The 19,393-nt window shown below is 45.5% G+C and overlaps 1 protein-coding gene across 9 annotated transcripts in view; it reads right to left on the reverse strand.

Moving 5' to 3' along the window:
- The window catches only part of KIF6 (kinesin family member 6), a 385,598-nt gene that overhangs the window by 37,942 nt on the left and 328,263 nt on the right, over positions 1-19,393 (reverse strand). For all 9 annotated transcript variants that reach the window (XR_006202589.1, XR_006202588.1, XM_042938645.1 and 6 more), the window contains one exon: positions 6,775-6,825. Coding sequence is in view for 7 of the 9 variants with exons in the window: in XM_042938645.1 (XP_042794579.1) it covers positions 6,775-6,825 (51 nt within the window). In the remaining 2 variants the exon portion in view is untranslated. The remainder of the gene's footprint in view (positions 1-6,774; positions 6,826-19,393) is intronic.

Raw genomic sequence — 19,393 nt, forward strand, 5'->3', positions numbered from 1 at the left:
CTCTTTGACCAAAACTTCCTTGTTCAAAAATATTCAGTGGCTCAACTGCCTGTAAGATAAATGCTCAGATTCAAGGCTCTCAGTGAACTGGCCCAACTCACCATTTTAGACTTTCCCTTGACTACTTCAAATCACTCCCCGACAAAGTCCTCTCCCTCCACCCTCCACACACAAAACAAACACATACCACACACACACACACACACACACACACACACACACACACATCGCTCCCTCACCCCCCCATTTCACATACATCCCACACTCAAACCCTACATACACCACCTCCTACACACACACCACATACACACACACACCCCACATCCCACACCCCCCACACATACCCCCACATCCCCACCGCCCACATATACCACACACACACATACCCACACACACACCCCACATACACCACCTCCTACAACACACACCAAATATATATACCCCATACACACACACACACACACACACACACATCACACATCAGCCCCCACATACACCCCCCCACGCATACCACATACTCATACCATACACACAATATACACAAACCTCCACATACACCCCCTCCCCCCCACACACCCTCCACAGAACAACTACCTCCGCACTCTTCTCTTGAGTTCTCTGAGGTTCTGAATCCTGCCCATTCCTCATGGTTCAGCCCAGGCCCGTGGCCTTGGTGACAACTGCCAGGGGCCACTTCCTCTGCTGAGTCCCCAAAGCTCTCATGGCCTGTCCCTCTCATCTGACGCATTTCACCTACTGGTAGTGCCACATGTCTTTCAAATTTTAATCACAGGCATTTGGTAGAGTTTCGATGGCGAGCAGAACGAGAGCCTGGCACTGACCCAATATTGCTCAAGAGAGACACTTCAGAGAGAAGCCACAGCCCATGTTGCTGGGGCTGGCTTCGCCTGGTTTTATTCCTGCTCTGTGCAACCATCAGAGAGCAGAGTACCTGGAGCAGATTATCTCGGCCGCTCACATAAACGTTTTCAATGAGTTATGCTTTAATGTCAGGCCTCCTGCTCTAACAGAGGGTCGATATAAGAATCATCTGCTTGAACAACATCTCGGTATCTTTTGTAAAACTGCAGTTGAAGAATATCGTTCACTGTGTCACTCAGTGTACTTTAATAAGGGTCTGCACAATAAATTCTGGTTTGTGTTTAGTTCCAAAAGAAATTCTATTTCTGCAGATAAATTAGTCCGCTTCCTGTTGTTGGAAAATGAAACCTATGTGGCTCTGGGTGCTTCTCGTTTTGCTCAGTGGCTAGATAAGACGGTCAAATTTATTGCCTCTGTATAGTAATAGGCTCAGCCGTGGGGTCCAAAAGCACTTACTCCTTCTACTTCTTTTAAATGGACTGATTTTATTTTATGCTCAGATGTCTCATTATACTTTTGCAAGATGTGTGAGTCTGGAAGTCATCTGGGGAGGTATTGATTTGGCCTATTTATTGCCCATGCTGGCTGCTAGGGGTACAAAGATTCATTTGACTGCACCCAGCTTTCCAGGAGCTCACATTTCAGCGTGGAGAATATAGCTATGGAAATACACATTCTAAGACAAGGTGTGTGAGGCTGGGGGACAAACAAGGCTTGGGGAGAAGGGGCCAGGCAAGGCTTCATGGAGGAGGCCAAGGTTGAATTGGTTTGGGGTACAGAGAATAGGATAATATATGTATCTAAATCTGAAATTAGATAAAGAGTCACCTTTTCATGTATTTCCCCTTTACACTGGCTGGAGTAGAAACCCTTTGAAGGCAGGCATCAGATCTTGGTCCCTCTGTGAACTCCACCATGCCCTGAACAGGGCAGAGGGCAGTGCAGCATGGGGGTTACAGTATATGCTCTGGACACGCGTGTGCATTTGTGTCCCTTAGCTGAGCAAAGTAAGGCAGGTTCACTTATCCCCTTTGGGATTTAACTGTAAGGTGAGGGTAATAGCAGTATCTCCCTCATGGGGATTTTAGGAGCATTAAAGAAGAGACTACATGCAGAGAACTTAGACCCATGCCGGGCACAGGCTAAGTTCTAAAGAAATGTTTGCCGACCAGCCTCATCTGCATTACCAACAATAGTATACCATTCAGGGTGGCAAGTACAATAAAGAGGGAAAACTGCACATAACTAAATTCTGCGAAGCACTCTCAACTAGCTGAATCTAGTTCAATTAATATCATTTCCAAATGATGCCCAATTAAAAATAGCACTGGGTGGCTCAGTCAGTTAATCGTCTGATTCTTGAATTGGGCTCAGGTCATAATTTCACGGTTTGTGGGTTCGAGCCCCACATTGGCCTCTCCGTGGACAGTGCAGAGCCTGCTTGGGATTTCTCTGTCCCTCTCTCTCTGCCCCTCCCCAACTCACGCTTTCTCTCTGTCTCTCTCTCAAAATAAATAAATGTAAAAAAAAAAGCTTTTATTATTTATTATTTTATTTATTTTTAAATTTTTTAATGTTTATTTATTTTTAGAGACAGAGAGAGAGAGAGACAGAGCACGAGCAGAAGAAGGGAAGAGACAAAGGGAGACATAGACTCTGAAGCGGGCTCCAGGCTCTGAGATGTCAGCACACAGCCCTACGTGGGGCTCAAACTCACAAACCGTGAGATCGTGACCTAAGCTGAAGTCAGACGCTTAACCCACTGAGCCACCCAGGTGCCCCCCCAAAAAACTTTTAAAAATTAGCATTGTTTTCTTGTTTCCTGAAGTGGTGTGAGCAGTAGGCCCTCCTTTAAGTCGGGAGGAACATTTATTTGTTGATCATATTCATAGAACTGGTCACTGCCATTTCTCTTAAAGGACCCAAGCTCTGGCTGTTGTTACATCAAGAGGCCCCCTCGGCCAATGCCTCCCTTGCCCCACGTCTGTCTTCCCTGTTTTCCCTGTCCACTCACTTTCAAAAGGACCAGGGTTCATCAGGTAGGCAGTAAACGAAGAGAGAACCAGGATCTAGATATTCAATGAGGAAGAGGAGGAGAAGTCCTCCTAAGAGCACACACACGTGCACAGAACTGGCCTCTCCATGGGCGCTCATCTGTATGCCCCTGCTGTGGCGGTAAACGTTGAACAACTAGCGCTCTAGGGGAAAAGCGCCCCAATTTACAATAACGTTTGTCAATTTCCATGGCATAAACAGTCCCAGTAGGCTGATTTCAAGCTGCCAGTGTGATGTCACTGCATGTGAAACTGGGAAGAGATGCACAGTAGCACACCCTAAGACAACAGTTCCATGATATAGACACGGTAGTGCTAAATAACCTCAAGGGCAGAGATAATAGTAAAATGTAGTAAATGACAGATGGTCCCCGACCTACGATGGTTCAACGTAGGATCTGTTGGCTTTAGGATGGTGCACGAGTGACACCCATTCAGGAGGAACCATACTTCGGGTGCCCCAGCTCCTGCCCGGCCACGTGAACACAGACAACCATTCTGCACCCGCACAACTGTTCTGTTTTTCCCTTTCAACACAGACTTCAATCAATTACACGGGATACTCAACACTTCATTATAAAATGGGCTTTGGGTTAGATGATTTTGCCCAACTGTAGGCTAATGTAAGTGTTCTGAGCACGTTTAAAGTAGGCTAAGCTGGGGCGCCTGGGTGGCTCAGTCGGTTGAGCGGCCGGCTTCGGCTCAGGTCATGATCTCACAGTCCGTGAGTTCGAGCCCCGCGTCGGGCTCTGTGCTGACAGCTTAGAGCCTGGAGCCTGTTTCAGATTCTGTGTCTCCCTCTCTCTGACCCTCTCCCATTCATGCTCTGTCTCTCTCTGTCTCAAAAATAAATAAACGTTAAAAAAATTTTTTTTAAATAAATAAAAAAATAAAGTAGGCTAAGCTAAGCTAGGTGTTTGATAGGTTAGGTGTATTAAATGCATTTTTGACTTGACGATATTTTCAACTGATGACGGGGTTATCAGGATGTAACTCCACTGTAGGTCAAGGAATATCTGTAGTTAGGAAGTGATCAGTTTTGAGTATTTGTTGACTTTGTTTTTTAATATAACTTATTTAATTGTAAGTTTCTATAATTTAATTTTTTTAAATTATTTATTTTGAGAGAGAAAGAGAAAGAACGAGCTGGGGAGGAGCAGAGAGAGAGGGGGACAAAGGATCTGAAGCAGGCTCTGTGCTGACAACAGAGAGCCCAATGTGGGGCTTGAACTCACGAACTGTGAGGTCATGACCTCAGCCAAAGTTGGACGCTCAACCGACTGAGCCACCCAGGCACCCTGTATCATTTAATTTTTAACAACAGCTATGTTTTACCAGGGATCCCCAAATTTCCAAAATGGTAACGGTCACTCATCTGATGGGTATGGAGCTGGTTCCAGCACACCACTGAATCTGGCTTCCCTCCACCAATCTACAGTCTTCCACATGGCACCTTTCACATCACCATTAAATCCTTGCTCCTCTGAGATATGAGATTGCCTTTATACGAATTTTCTTGGACATACACCTCCTCTTCCATACACAGACCTATTCTTACGCAAAATATGTGAGAAAACCTCTCCTGCTCAGCCTAGCTCTTGACCCCCTCTCGCCTCCCCACCCCAGAACAACCAACCAACCTGACCTATGCTTTCATAGAAATCTAGGAATATGGAGGCACAAGAAACAAACAATACCAAAGGGAATACTTAAAATGGAGGGAGAGGGAAAGTAGAGAGAAGTAGACAAAGGAAGGAGAACAGAGAGGGGGAGGGCAAGAGCAGATGTAGTCACTGCCCCGTTCCTCCAATGGAAGCCTCAACTCAAGAACACCAGGAAACCAAGGACACTGAGCTGTTTTGATTCTCACCAGAGCGGAGCTGTGGGTCCTCGCCCTTGGCCCCGACACTAGCCTGGAGGGTGAGGGTTAAGCAGGAAACGGCTTTATAAACAATCTGTTGCAATGAGAGGTTTCTCTCCATGAGAAGAATTCTGGCACGTGGTCACTGGGGACACGTGAGCGCGGGTGGTTCTGAAGCTCTGTCAGAAAAGCTCCTGAGAAGTTTGTACTGAAAACATGGCATTTAACCTCAAAATGGCAGCTGGGAGATGTTAACACTTCTTCTCTAATTGGGATAGTATGCTTTTAAAATAAATAGGTATTTCAAATGCTCTTAATTAGACTTCCATCCAAAGTGCTTTCTCTTTGAAGTCTGCTGATTACTTCAGGCAAAGCTGGGCCCTGTTGAACCTGACACCTGCTGTAATTCAGAAGAAGGCTCCCAGAGAGATGAGCAGAGGAATTAAGGAGAAGCCTGTGGTTAAAGATGTGCAGTCATTTCCCAAAGGCCCAGGCCTGTCTGGGGCTGGGAGGGGTGGGGGCCCAGAGAGGATAGAGCACCTCTGCCCTGAAAGCCCCAATTATTTGACTGGTATTTTCCAGTCATTGTTTTTAGTTGCTCGGCATCGTGCAGACTGGAGAAAGGGCCAGATGGCAGCCCTGAGATGTGGGGCCCAGCGACACTCCTCAGGGATGACTCCTCATCCGGTGACCTACCCATGAGGCCTGAAGGTCACCTTGGCACCGCTTCCCAATAGAGGTCCCCATGCCCTTCCCTAGCCCAGCCAGGGAGCCCTGGATGCTTGCTGGAGGAGGCGCTCAGCTCTGACTCCCTGCCTGCATCTCTGGCAAAGGGAGGCCCAGACCTCCTAGCGGCGAGGCCAACAGTGGGAAGTTCAAGCTCTAGTCAGTGTGCCTCAGGCTTCCTTATTCTGTGTTTCTGATGTAACCATTGGCTATTTGATGAGATCATTATTATTACTGAAACTAAACAACCCACTTCCTAACAGTCCAAATTCCTGGGGTCCAATGGGTCATCTTTATGACACTGGGGCGCTCTTCCATCTGCCCTTTAGAGGTCATGGATTTCTCGAACTGTAGGAAATTCAAAGGGCCAGGCTATGTGAAGGGGAACCCTTTGCTTGGAATACATGATTTGCTTATTTAATCAGAGCTCTGTAAGTGTTTGGTCCCAGGCCCACTGCAGAGGAAACAACGTGGCCCTGCCCGGGATACCTGCTCCCCCAGCCTTTCTGGGAGCTGAACTTTCCTCCCAAGTGACTTCCTTGGGTCACATATCAAAGGAGGCATTTGCTGAAGCTGTCTACTGCTTAAAAGGTGCCAAGGTCCTCTTACACTATCACTGTGTTTGTCAGTGTTTATATTATTACTGTATTAAGTGGGTCCATCACTGCTGGCAGTGAAGAGCATGGGCGCTGAGAGCCCCAGGTGTGGACTCGGAGACTTGGGTTCAAATCCTTTTCAACACTTCCTAGCCATGTGACCTTGGGCAAGTCACTGGATCTCCATCATCTAGAAAATGCACTGACTTCTTAGGACTATCGTGAAGGAGAAAGGAGACCATGCACAAATGGCAGTGCACAGGGGTGGTTCAGAAAACAGTAGCTATTTTCACCACCAATTGTTGCTGTTAGGATTAGTTAGTAGTAACTCTGGAAAGCTCAGAGTAGAGCCCTGAGGAGCTGGGACACAGAGTGAACTTAGGTTAGGGTGTGGGGTGGAAGGGTTAGGGGGATGAGGCAGCAGCTGAGAAGGTGGGGTGCCAGGTCCTGACAGCTGAGAGCAGCCACACAGGATGGGGTAACTGGTCCTAGAGAGGAGGGGCATCCAAAGGAAGCTGCACTAACTGCGAACCTTGCCTTGCTTAACCTTCTTGAGGGTTCCAGATGGATTATCTTTGAGCTGGGTCTAGGTTTCCAAGACCCTACAGCTTGTATTACCTTCACCTTCTTCCTACAGACTTCATGTTGTACTCACCTAGAGCTACTTGCTGCATATGGCGCTGGGTGATTTCTTCTTTCAAGCGACCTGTCAAAGACACAAAGGAAAACCACTGGTGAGTTTCCTACAGGCTGCAGGAAGACTTTGCCTCAGAACCATGTTGCAAGCAAAAATTAAATAGATAGAGCAAGGAAGACAAGGGTGGACATGGCTTCAAGAAGACCCCTTCCTTTGATGCACTGGATGGTGTTGGAAGAACAGACTGCCATGCTGGGGCCTTGGCTCATCATTGCAGATATGCATTTCACCTTTGGGTTCAATGATCTTTGTCTGTCACTCATAACCTTTGTTGGGCCCTATTCTCTTCAGTATTTCTGTCTACTATTAATGAAGGGGGAGGCAGGACTTGATCTTTTAATAATTTATAGGGACACTTTTAAATCTACTTTTTTATAAACATTGGGGTACAAGTGCCCCTATGCATCAGCACTCCTGTATCCCTTGGGTAAATTCCTAGCAGTTCTACTGCTGGGTCATAGGGTAGATCTATTTTTAATTTTTTGAGGAACCTCCACACCATTTCCCAGAGTGACAGCACCAGTCCATCAACTGATGAATGGATAAAGAAGTTGTGGTTTATATATATAATGGAATACTACTTGGCAATGAGAAAGAATGAAATATGGCCTTTTGTAGCAACGTGGATAGAACTGGAGAGTATTATGCTAAGTGAAATAAGTCATACAGAGAAAGATACTGTATGTTTTCACTCTTATGTGGATCCTGGAAACTTAACAGAAGACCATGGGGGAGGGGAAGGGGAAAAAAAAGTTAGAGAGGGAGGGAGGCAAACCATAAGAGACTCTTAAAAACTGAGAATAAACTGAGGGTTGATGGGGGGTGGGAGGGAGGGGAAAGTGGGTGATGGGCACTGAGGAGGGCATCTGTTGGGGTGAGCACTGGGTGTTGTATGGAAACCAATTTGACAATAAATTTCATTAAAAAAATAAATCTACTTTTTTCTTTGACGCTGTATGAAATTGTGTCAAGTAAAAAAGATGGTGTATTTAGTGGATGATAACCTTAATAGGAACACAGCAACTGATCATTGGGTATGAGACATATGTTATTCCACATTGCATTATTAAAGGTATAGTGTGTAGTTGAAGAGACGTGATAGTGGTATACTCTGCATATGTACTTTGTAGTGGTCAGACCACATTTGGTATTTGTTCTAGGGGCTACTCTTCATAAGGAATGTTAGAAAATATTTACAGAAAATTCTGTTTAGGATGGTGAAGGATCTAAAACTATGGCATATGAGAAATACTCAAGGCCATGTGAGATGTTTAGATCGAGAAGAAAAGACTCGGAGGGAGAGGAGGATCAGAGATCATGACTGTCTTTAAGAATCTGGACACTGGGGCACCTGGGTGGCTCAGCTGGTTGAGTGTCCGACTCTTGATTTTGGCTAAGGTCATGATCTCAAGAACCATGAGATTGAGTCCCACTTGAGGCTCTGTATTGACAGCACAGAGCCTGCTTAGGATTCTCTCCCTCTCTGCTCCTCCCCTGCTCTCTCTCTCTCTCTTCCTCTCAAAATAAAAAAAATAAACTTAAAAAAAATCTGAATTGTCATTTGGACAACAAAACAGATTTATTTTTGTTCTACTCTTGAGGGGAGAAGTCAAGTTGAATAAAAACAGACTAGGGGCTCAATAAAGTTCACAATGAAGTTCACAGTGAAGACTGTCTCAATGTGGATTAAGTTGTCTCAAACTGGACTACATTTCCTGGCAGAGCAGTGGGTCCCTTCCTGACAGTGCTCTAGCAGAGGCTAGGTGACAATCTATGGGGCATTAAAGCAAGAACTCTTGCCCTGGGTAGGAGTTGGGGCAAAGTGACCTCCAGGGTTCCTCCATGTCTACTGCAATTCTATGACTTCGTGCTGGAAAGAGGGGTGAAGCAGCCGCCTGGGAGTTTGTTTATATCCAAGGGCTCAGCACACTTGTTAAAATGTCAGTGCTGTCTGCATTACATGTCCCATTTGGGAGATGTGATCGGGCCACTGTGGACTCTGAGAAGGCCTGGGAACTTCACTGCTCCTTTGTCTAATGTATTCCTTTCTTCATGTAGAATATATTCAATACCTCAAAGTTTTCAAAAGATGAGTAGATGATGAAGCAGTCACAGGAGACCCCATCACTCATTGGAAGATTAAGGGCACTTCTAGAATGTTATGACTGGGAGGGACGGCAGAGGTCATTCACTTCAACGTCGCACCCAATTCAGGAATCCCTTCTACTTGTATGACTTGTATGTATCCAGGCTGTCCCACTGATTAAATTGTATAGAAGGAATTACTGATGTGATATTGACACCTGCTTCCCTCTACCTTCCAGATTTGGACGTGGTCAGCTCTCTGGGACAGCATACAGGAGGGGTCCTCTCTCACTGGCAGTGAGGAACTGAGGAGGCCATGATTTCTCCACTTGGACTTGTCCTCTCTACGTTCAATGTCATCAGTTCCTTCAGCTCCTCTTGGAGACCACTGTCTCCAGGTGTGTCATAGAGCAAGTTTGTGCCTTGGTTTCCATGTGTCCCCAATGGAGAGGATTGTGCCCAGATAGGAAGCCAAGGATTGGGCATAAGCAGTGATTGCACCCTAATTCCAAGTGGGAGAGGGTAAGAATTTATGGAATGTGTTGAGCGGGAGGTGGAGAAGTGCAAATATGGCTCTAGGGTGAGAACCAGACCAGCCTGGTGCCAGCAGGAAAATGACCTGAAACCCAGGCCAGCCACAGCCACAGATGGGATCTTGTCCCCCACTCTGAGCAACATGATATTTACTGTCCACATCAGCAGGGGAGAGGAGTTGGGAGCACAGGGGTGGTGCTGGGCTGAGACACAGCACATGCATTCCTCAAATAAAAGGAGGCACAACTGTGACAAATACAACATACCACTTAAAAACAGCTCTCGTCTTGGAGTAGGTCATTAAGGGCCTTCTCATGCTGCTGTGGTGCCCGGACTCTGGCCTGGGTATCTGGCGCAGGTGACTTACTCCACGAGTGCCTTCCGTGCCTGGCTACCTCCTTCCTGGGGAGACTGGACAGTGTCTTGCTGCTTTGGAGGACACACTGGGTCGCATTCCTCCTTGAGAAACTACCTCCCCAATGAGACTCCTGCCATCTTGTCTCCTTGACCACGGGCCTACCCAATGACATGCCTTCTCAACGACATGCTCCTAACCTCACGCCTCACCCCTGTAGGTGCTCAGCCTCCTATGTCACAACTTCCCCTGCTCCCATTGGAATGACGGGCTCCCTTCCCCAAACCCGGGGGAAGCTATTTTGCAATGACAGGGTTAAGGATCTTCCATAGCTTCTAGCCTGGGAACAGTTGCTCATGTAAATAAAGAGGAGGATTTGCCACTGAGGACTGTCAGTTCTGTAACCTCCACAAACAGAAACGTCTACTCCCAGAACAATGAGCCATCCCCTTGATAATGCTACATATTGATAAAGGTAGGTTTTAAATGTATGTAGCAATGCTCAATTTGGGTGGAATGGTTAACATCACCTACCACATGGCGGTTTTTGTTTTTGAGATCTTCCCAAACAAGCTTCTAAAAATAGCCTTATGGCTGATACCTAATTGCATTTTCTAACAGAGTCATTCTTCATGTGAAGATAACAGTCTCTGGAATCGGCTGGATCTTGCATTTCCGCAGGTTTTGGCAAAAGAAGGAGTTGAGGGGGATTGCAGAATTCACTCAGCATGCAGCTTGCTGTCATTAGCATGATGATAAATTTGCTGGTTTTGGCCTGGGTTCCTGGACACATCTTCATGCCGAAGTATGGAAAAGAGATGAAACAGAGAACTCCCAGCCTGAGGCAGGAGATGGTCAGGGAGGAAGCTGGGGCGGCAGTGGTGGGGGGCAGGGGGGCGGTGGGAGGAGAAGGAGGGAAGGCTCCACTTGTAGGAACATGGTGGTAATTAGTAATCTTGTCTCCAATAATTTACAACAGTGCCACAAACACCTTCTCTCCCTTTCTGGTTCATTGATCGCCAGAGTGGGGATGTTAGCAGGGGGGTGGTGGGGTACCTGGAGCCTGCAACGACCCATGGGGAGCTCCAGAGGAGACACATGACCTTAGAAACCACCACGTGCAGGGCAGCATGGTGTATGGTTTTTCTGTACCAAGTAGTTCATATGAAAAGTATTAGCATCATGCAGAAGCAACACTTTTTTTTTTTTTTTTTTTACAGTGATCGTCTTTTGGATAGAACCATTTTCCTTAAAATTCACATTTTATTTTGCATGCTGGTTAGTTTGAACTTGGTCGCCAAGTGAAAGCTGTGTAGCTGGTCCAGAGCAGAGCTCTTCACTTCTGACTTTCCCAGTATGGCCGTCTGCAGGCTGCTCGTGCAGTTTCTGTGATGCAGTGCTTTACTGAGGATGCTGACATCACTATCAAACAGTAAATATTTATAGCTCACGCACTATATTAAGCACTAAGCACTAAGTGCTGTGGAATACACAAACTAGTTAAGAAGTCTCTTCTAGTTCAAGGAAGCCAGCACGAGTGGCGCCTGGGTGGCTCAGTCGGGTAAGTGTCCGACTTTGGCCCAGGCATGATCTCATGGTCCGTGGGTTTGAGCCCCGCGTGGTGCTCTGTGCTGACAGCTCGGAGCCTGGAGCCTACTTCGGATTCTCATGGCAGATCTTGCTCTTCCCTCATGGATGGTTTGCTTTCCCGCTGAGCCTGGGTCTGGCTCTTCAGCACAGCACTTTGCGCAGCTATCTCCAGTCACTGGGAGTTGGACTCCAGATGAAGCAAACCTCTTTGCCATTTTGGTTAAACTGAAGATAATTACAATCTTGTCGGTACATAGAGTTAGGTTCAAATCCCAACTCTGCTACTTCTAGTAGGAAGTAGGTTCCTGTTAGGTTACGTAACATCTCTAAGCCTCAATTTTATCATTTGAAAAATGGGTTGTAATAGAACAACTGGGATAATATGTGTTTTACCATATCTCAAGACTCTCGGGAGGATGAAGGGATAACGTATCAACCTATGTGACATGCCAGACTAGTTTTAGGGACGAAGGCACTTTCAGACATATGGAAAGGATACTATATTCATAAGATGCCAGCCTGAAGGGCAAGTGGCAAAATGTCAAATCAATGGTAGACGTAAATTTAGAGGAGGAAAGGCAGGTTAGTGGCATTAGGAAAGGCATCATCACCACAGGTGAGCCTTGGATGTATCCTTAAGGGGGCAGAGGTGTTAAAGTGGGGATGGGAAAGGATTGCAGGCAAAGAGAACCGTGGGGGCAACAGGGAGGAGAAGGCCAGGCATAGCTCGTTTGGGGCAGGGATTTGGAAGGGAGGGTTTGAGTGGAGAAGCAGGGCTGGGCGGGGGAGGCTACTGGCAGGATCCTCGGTCATTATTTTTTTTAATGTTTATTTATTTTGAGAGAGAGAGAAAGAGAGAGAGAGAGAGTGAGCAAGCACAAGTGGGGGAGAGGTAGAGAGAAGTGGGGAGAGAGAATCCCAAGTAGGCTCCGTGCTGTCAGTGCAGAGCCCAATGCGGGGCTCGAACTCACAAACCCTGAGATCATGATCTGAGTTGAAATCAAGAGTTAGGTACTTAACCGACTGAGCCACCCAGGAGCCCCATTAGGGGCTCTGGACCTAAGTAAAAATCTGTTCTTCTACTTGACTATACTACTATATAACATCTGGGTAAAAACAAAACAAACTTCAGTAGCAGGATTGGGGTGAGGGGAGAATACACAGAATTATGTTGCCTGCCTGAGGGGCCTTTTTGAGGGGGAAGGTCTAGTTAGTGCCTCTGAATTCAGAGTGTTGATTTCAGCTGTGGCGTGGGATGCCGGTTTCTTTGTACTCTAACACAGGGGACTGTGATTACCAAAAGGTTAGATTCCCTAAAGACTGTTTGTAAGGCTATTTGTAAAATTAATGGGCCTAGCACAAATTATGTGTTTAATCCTTAGATGAATTTCCAACAAACAGGACTATGTAAATCCTTTGAAGCCTTCAAATCAAGTGCAGGCATCTCCTCCTTGCTAATATCTATTTCATCAGGTTGTATCTAAACTTGTTTGTATAATTTGAAAATCGACTGAGGCATAGCAATGGGGAATAAAATCAAACAGGAGACTAATAAGACTTTGCTAGATTAGATTTCAAGAGAGATCTCTGAAGACCAGAAGTGGTCCAGAAATGCAAAATGGTAAGTGGAGTCTGGGCTTTTAGCTGGCAGGGCTCCAGGTTCGGAAGCAGGAAGATGACTAAAAGGGCAAGACACAGACTGAAGCTGCAGGGTGGGGTGAGGGTCCCCTGCCCCCACACCTGTGGCTGCAAGGGGACCGAGGAAAACAGAGTGCTCCTAGGTGCTGCCTAGGGCTGTGGTTCCCTTCCTACTGCAAGCCCATGGAGGAAGAAAGGAACACATTCAGCCTCTCTCCGTTGCTACACCAAGCTGCCCACTGACGCTCTGACCAGATGGGCCACATCCCAGTATCCCTGTGGAGCAGTGACTCCGAATTGTCTTCCAGACTCGGCGGGGGGAGGGGGCTGGAGGGTCTGTGAGACAGAGAGGGATGAGCACAAAGGGAGAGAAAGAGAAAGAAATCAAATGTGTTTCATTAAAAATGGACCTGCCCACAAAAATGCCAAAATGTATGAATAAATCTAATGCTAAAAATGATAGTAAAATTAATAGCTGGAACATGAATTCATTACAGATGAAAGTAATTTTCTGGAGAGACAGATACAGACATTTATTAATGCACACCCACAAAGGGCTGAATTAGTCTTACTCTTTAGATTACAGCATATTATCTTGTCAGTATGAGCAAAGCCCTACATGTACGTATGTACGTATGTAAGTATGTGTAGGTATGCACATGTGTGTGTATACATACGTGTGTACATGTGTGTTTATCTCCGTGCCTTATGCCCCATCCCTAATTCCGATCCCCCTATGCCTCTAATAGGTGGCCATTACAATTTGTGTTCAAGTTTTCTGTGCAATTTTTAAGCTATGAAAGTAATATTGTGCTACAGATCTCATTCTCTTTCCTACTGATTTATCGGTACTGTGTTTTTGACATCCACCCACGTTGCTGTATGCGCATCTAGTCCTCAGTTTCTAACTACTACGTACATTGCAGAGTGTACTCCAACCTTTTAACTTCCCCTCCCCGAGGGGAGAACAACGAGACTGCCTCCCACTCCCACTAACACAAACGGTGCTGTGATGGCCATGCTGGAACATGGAATCTTGCACGTCTGCAAGAGAACGCCCTGCCGGCTTTCAGCTGATCTGTATTAATTTCAGGTGCTGCCTCCATAATGATGGTGCCACTCAGCACTTCCAAGACAGACTTCAAAATAAGTATGTTGAGCATACTCCAGGAGACTGATGACAGCTTAAGTTTTCTTTAAAAAAGAATAAGAAATCATACAACAAATAGGTATGAATAAGAATAGGTGGAGTGGAAAGACGTTTTGAGATGAAAGATAGAGTCATGACATAAACAACCAAAAACAATAGAGGGAACAAGGGGATAAACCCCAAGCAGGACAATTTTAAAGGTGAATTCGTGATTGGAAAGATAATATGGAAAAAGACACCCCAAACCCACCCCAAACATGGAATGGAGAGCAAGACAGGAAATGGGAAAAGGGAGTTAAAAGTCCCAGAGGGGAGACGGACAGGCATCACCAGGTGTCTGAGGAGAGTTCTAGAAGGAGGGAAGGGGGCACGGTAAAGGGGCAGCATTGAAGGAGACCCCAGGTGTGTTTTTCCAGAACTGAAGAAAGACGTGAGCCAGAGGGTTGCAGGTGCACTCTGAACACGGAGCAGTGCAAATGAAGACAGACCTGCCCTGGACACTTCACAGTGCAAGTGCTGACCTTCGGGGAAGAAGAGCCACTGTTCCCAGCTGCCAGTGGACCTGTGGCAGAACTCCTTAGACAACAGCCCGCGTCTCAACCACAGCAAGGGGTGATGGGGACAATGGAGGGAAGTAAACTGTCAACCTGAATTTTACACACAGTCCAACGTTCATTCCTTGATGAGGGCACACCAAAGACATTTTCTGTCATAAGAGGATTAAGAGCATTTACCACTCACAGATGACTGCTCCCCAAAAGGGAGTCAAGTGAGAGGCAACCAAGCATGGAGTATATGGACTCTGGAGCCAGGTGCCCTAGTTGGCATACCAGCTGGGCTACCTACCAGGCACCGTCGTGCTAGCTACTGAATGGCCGTGTGCTTCAGTTTCCTCCTCTACGAAACAGGGATAGTACTGGTATCTGCTGTGAGGAGTGAATTAGGTCACATACGCAATGTGCTCAGAAGAGTGCCTAGGATATATAAGAACTGTGTAAGTGTAGAAAGTTATTATGATGATCAGCAAGAAGAAAAATTAATACAGAGAAATATGTAGGAGAAAGGAACAGTGATAAACATAAAAAGTACTAAATATTTAAGGAAAAATACTTAACCACTGACCATGAAAACTGTGTGTGTGTGTGTGCGTGCACGCATGTGTTGTGTGAAAACTGAAACTTTAAGCAACAATAACACGATGGAGATAAGGTGAGAGGATGTTCAATGGGGGAGTTAAAACAAGCTATAGCCCTGGATGTGGGTGGGTGGAGGGTATATCTGGAATAACTACAGGCATTGTTATAGTTACTTTTTAACTCTAGAAGAACAAAAATACATACTATAACAGCCAAATCAATAGAGGATCAAAAAAAAGGCAGCAGGAGGGCTACAGGGAGGGAATGCCAAGATTTTAATAATTCAATAGAGCAGAAAAGGAGAAAAAGCAAGCAAAGAAGACAATGGGGAACAAAGGACGTAAATGATCCTGTGGTCAAACAATGGCAAGAGCCTTACATACATGTGTATATAACTGTGTGCACACATGCGTGTATGTGGCCATATGAGCATGGAGGTCATGTGGACGGACACCCACAAAGCTGTTAGGATGGGTTACCGGAGGGTGGAGAATGAATTGGGCAAGGGAGGTAGGAGCCAACAAGAGGAAAAAAGAAGGGTACGTATGATTTATGATTTATATAAAAGTCTGTGTATATTTATAAAAAGAAATTAAAATTTAAAAACCCACTGCAATTTGCTTCCTTGAGAGGGAACAGGATGTTACTACAGCATGCTGACAACCGTGTTTGGGTCTCTGCTGCACAGTGATGTCATCTGTCATGGGTGCTGACTGAAAATGTTCACAGCCCGGGTCCCAGTGCCAGGACGGGGGGTGATGAGGAATCCCAGCTCACTTGTCAGTCCTCTGTTATCGTCCTAGACCACGTACAAGAAAGGTGAGGGCAGAAGATGGACAATCAGAGGAAGCCCAGCCCTTCCCAAGTCAAGGAAGCCTTTGGCTGCTGCAGTAAACCAAGGAATCTCCACCAGCCTGGGCTGGGGGAGGCCCCTGAGAAGCCCTCAGCCCTCCCTTGGAATAGGGAAGATGGGTCCTTTCCTGGATTCCCCAAAGAGAAAGGTTCAGTGACGGGGCACTGAGTGGGAGGCCATGAATGGTCTAAATGCCGGGCAAATGTTTTTAAGCCTTCTCGTTCCAACATGACATTTCAATTCTCCAGATTTCAAGACTTTTCTTCCCCTTGGTAACATTATTAAGTTGCAGAGAGAGGAAAAACATAGCTCATTCTTAATATCAATAATTTCAAGAAAAACACATGGTAACTTGCCTTGATTTTCCCCACTGGGATTTTCTCAAGAGCACCCCGTCACCTTGGCCCTATCTTGCAAAGGAGGATGTGCCCCATAATTGATGAGCATTTCAGCTTGGGATGAAAACACCAGACAGCAGTCTGGGCTTCAAGACAGCTCCTTTCTTATCACCAGGACAGTACATGATGATCACATTTTGGGGGAATGCTCTCATTTATAAAAAATGACCAAATTATACCATGTCTGGGAGACCTGATTCTTTTCCTATGGGATATTCATTCCAGCTACCCAAGTAATCATAATAATCATAGGAGATTAGCACATTCTGTCTGAAGCTTAGGCATTTGGCTATTATATACACTTAATTAAGCTAAGGAGTTTATTGATATCACTATTCCAGTATGTGATAATATTCCATAAACATATTCAGAGAATTAAGTAAATTAGTGCATTTGTTAAAAGCTCAAATAAATGTGCAAGTAGGTAAGCATAAGGAAAATTTTCAGCTCAGCAACCAGCATGAATTGTTAAATACTAACCATCTCAGGGAGCTGAGGGCTCATGATTGTGTTGGCATCCATTCAAAAGATGTTACTTTAGATGCTTGGAAAGTCTTATCTCAGCAAGGGAAGGATATAACCAGCTTTCAAGACCCGCCCTGGAGGAGTAACTATAGACCACAATCCTTTTTTCCATTTGAAGACGTGGCTCTGGTTTCTAGGGTTGCTCTAGGGGGCACAGGGAGGGTCCATACAGCATGGCCTCTGGTTTTTATCCTGAAGCTCCAGAGGTGGCACAGGGGACACTCCCAGAGGAACCTGGGCACATTCAGGCTCCAGTGTGGGTGGGTCAGGCATAGTCTACTTCTTCCCAGTGCCCCTAGCTTACCCTGGAGGCTAGTTTGTACTAGCCCCTCATGAACCATGGAGGTAGGGGACAGAGCTCACTTAAAGGGTGTAAAGTAAACCCCAGGCACTAAGATGTTTGATTTGGCAGTGTATCTAGTTTTTAGATGAATTTAAACATAAAAACATTTTATAAATGTGGGACCCCACATACAAAACCTCTGCCTTCTGATCATTACCCTCAAATTCACCATTACTCTCATTAGTAGCTGGGTCTTTCATATTCCTTTACGTAGTCAAATATGATTGATTTCTGTAATTGGAAGTAAATGACTTTTTAATAAGCTTGCTTGAAATGCTGGTAGTAATAGTCCTCTGTTTTCAGGGCCTGGGATGATTACTACCCTCATCTTTTTATTGTTTTTCTTTTTTTCTTCTTCCAGAAAATAGCACTAGAACTCTTTTCTCTTTTTTTTTTTTATTAAAAAAAGTTTTTAATGTTTATTTTTGAGAGAGAGGGGTGGGGAAGGGCAGAAAGGAAGGAGATACAGAATGCAGGCTCCGGGCTCTGAGCTGTCAGCACAGAGTCCTACATGGGGCTGAAACCCACAAACTGTGAGATCATAACCTGAGTCAAAGTCAGATGCTTAACTGAATGAGCCACCCAGGTGCTCCAGGACTTCTTCTCTTTTTGTTTCTGTTATGGCTACACATTATTGAAGAGGAGAGGGGAAGAAAGAGAGAGGCAAAGACTTGCTGACCATTTTGCAGAGGATGCTTTACGGAAATGACATGGTTCAGGGAGAATATGGTTTCCCCTCCCTGAACGTGAGTTCTGCCTATATGAAATGCTAGTATGTGTGGCTCTATTTCTGTAAGGATTTTCATCCCTGCTGCTCATTTTGGGGGGAGAAGTGGAGAATAAGGAAATCCAGGGAGTTAGGATCAGAAGAAGGAGGCAAAGCAGATAGCAAAACTGGAAGGGAGGTTTCTGCAATGAAGCCCTGGGAGAGATGAAGCCAGTTGAAGGGGGAAGTACATACAGCCTGAGAAGCACCTTCTTCATTCATCAGAAGGAGCAGGGTGGAGGGGACTGGGGAGTTGGAACGTGTGTAAGTAGGGCTGATGGCACAGGTTTTGGTGCTGTGTCTCTGGAGAGTCAACTACTCCCAAGTGGTAAGATCAGGCAGTGAACACTCAGAAGAAAAGTAGACAAAGAGACGGAATTGTCATAAAATGCAAAGATAAAAATAACTTACAAGCTTCATGTTGAAACTTTTGGGAAGACAGTTCCTGAAAAAATTTCAGCATATTAAGGAATGGTAAGTGGAAGTTAAATATACACAACTCATTATGACAAACTGAAGATGAATTAGATGCTGTTGTATGTTCTTTAGCATCTTCTTGGCTTTAGTGCTTTGTTCTGGTGAATATACAAATATTTGTAGGGCCTGTCAGAGGTTGACTTGCAAACTTAATTTAGTTTTTCATATAAAGGTTTAATACTTAATTGTGGATTTTCTTATCACAGGGATGTTCGGGTCCCTCAGGGCTGGGGATGGATGGACAACTGTACTCTACAAATTAGACAGCGTACGTCCTAGGGCACAGCAATTGTTGAGAACTCTCATTACGGCAGAAGCTGCTTTCCATTCAGCTCATGGAGTGTGTTGATCATCAGCTGCTTTGGAGGCCTAACAGGGGCAAGGACAGCAGACCTTCACATTCTTTGAACTTAGGGAGATTAGAATTTTCAGAATTAGGAACAGATTCTGCCTCCTACAGAAGAGTCTAGATATTATCATCAAGGCAAACAGCTGTGTTTGAGATAATCTAATCATTTAATGGACCACTTGAGGTCCATATATATAAGGCTAAGTTCCACTCTTCTTGAAGAAGCTCTAAAAACGAGATAACCCAAATGCAGGTGTTTCAGTGTAAGAGTTAGGTGTTCTGTGTTCAGAAACACACACTGGCTGTATTTTTTCTAGCAGAGCTATGTGCCCGTGCATCTTGATAATTTTTTTCCCTAAATCTAGGATTTGTGCTTAG

This window comes from Panthera leo, chromosome B2, assembly GCF_018350215.1.
Source record: "Panthera leo isolate Ple1 chromosome B2, P.leo_Ple1_pat1.1, whole genome shotgun sequence".
Lineage (NCBI taxonomy): Eukaryota > Metazoa > Chordata > Mammalia > Carnivora > Felidae > Panthera > Panthera leo.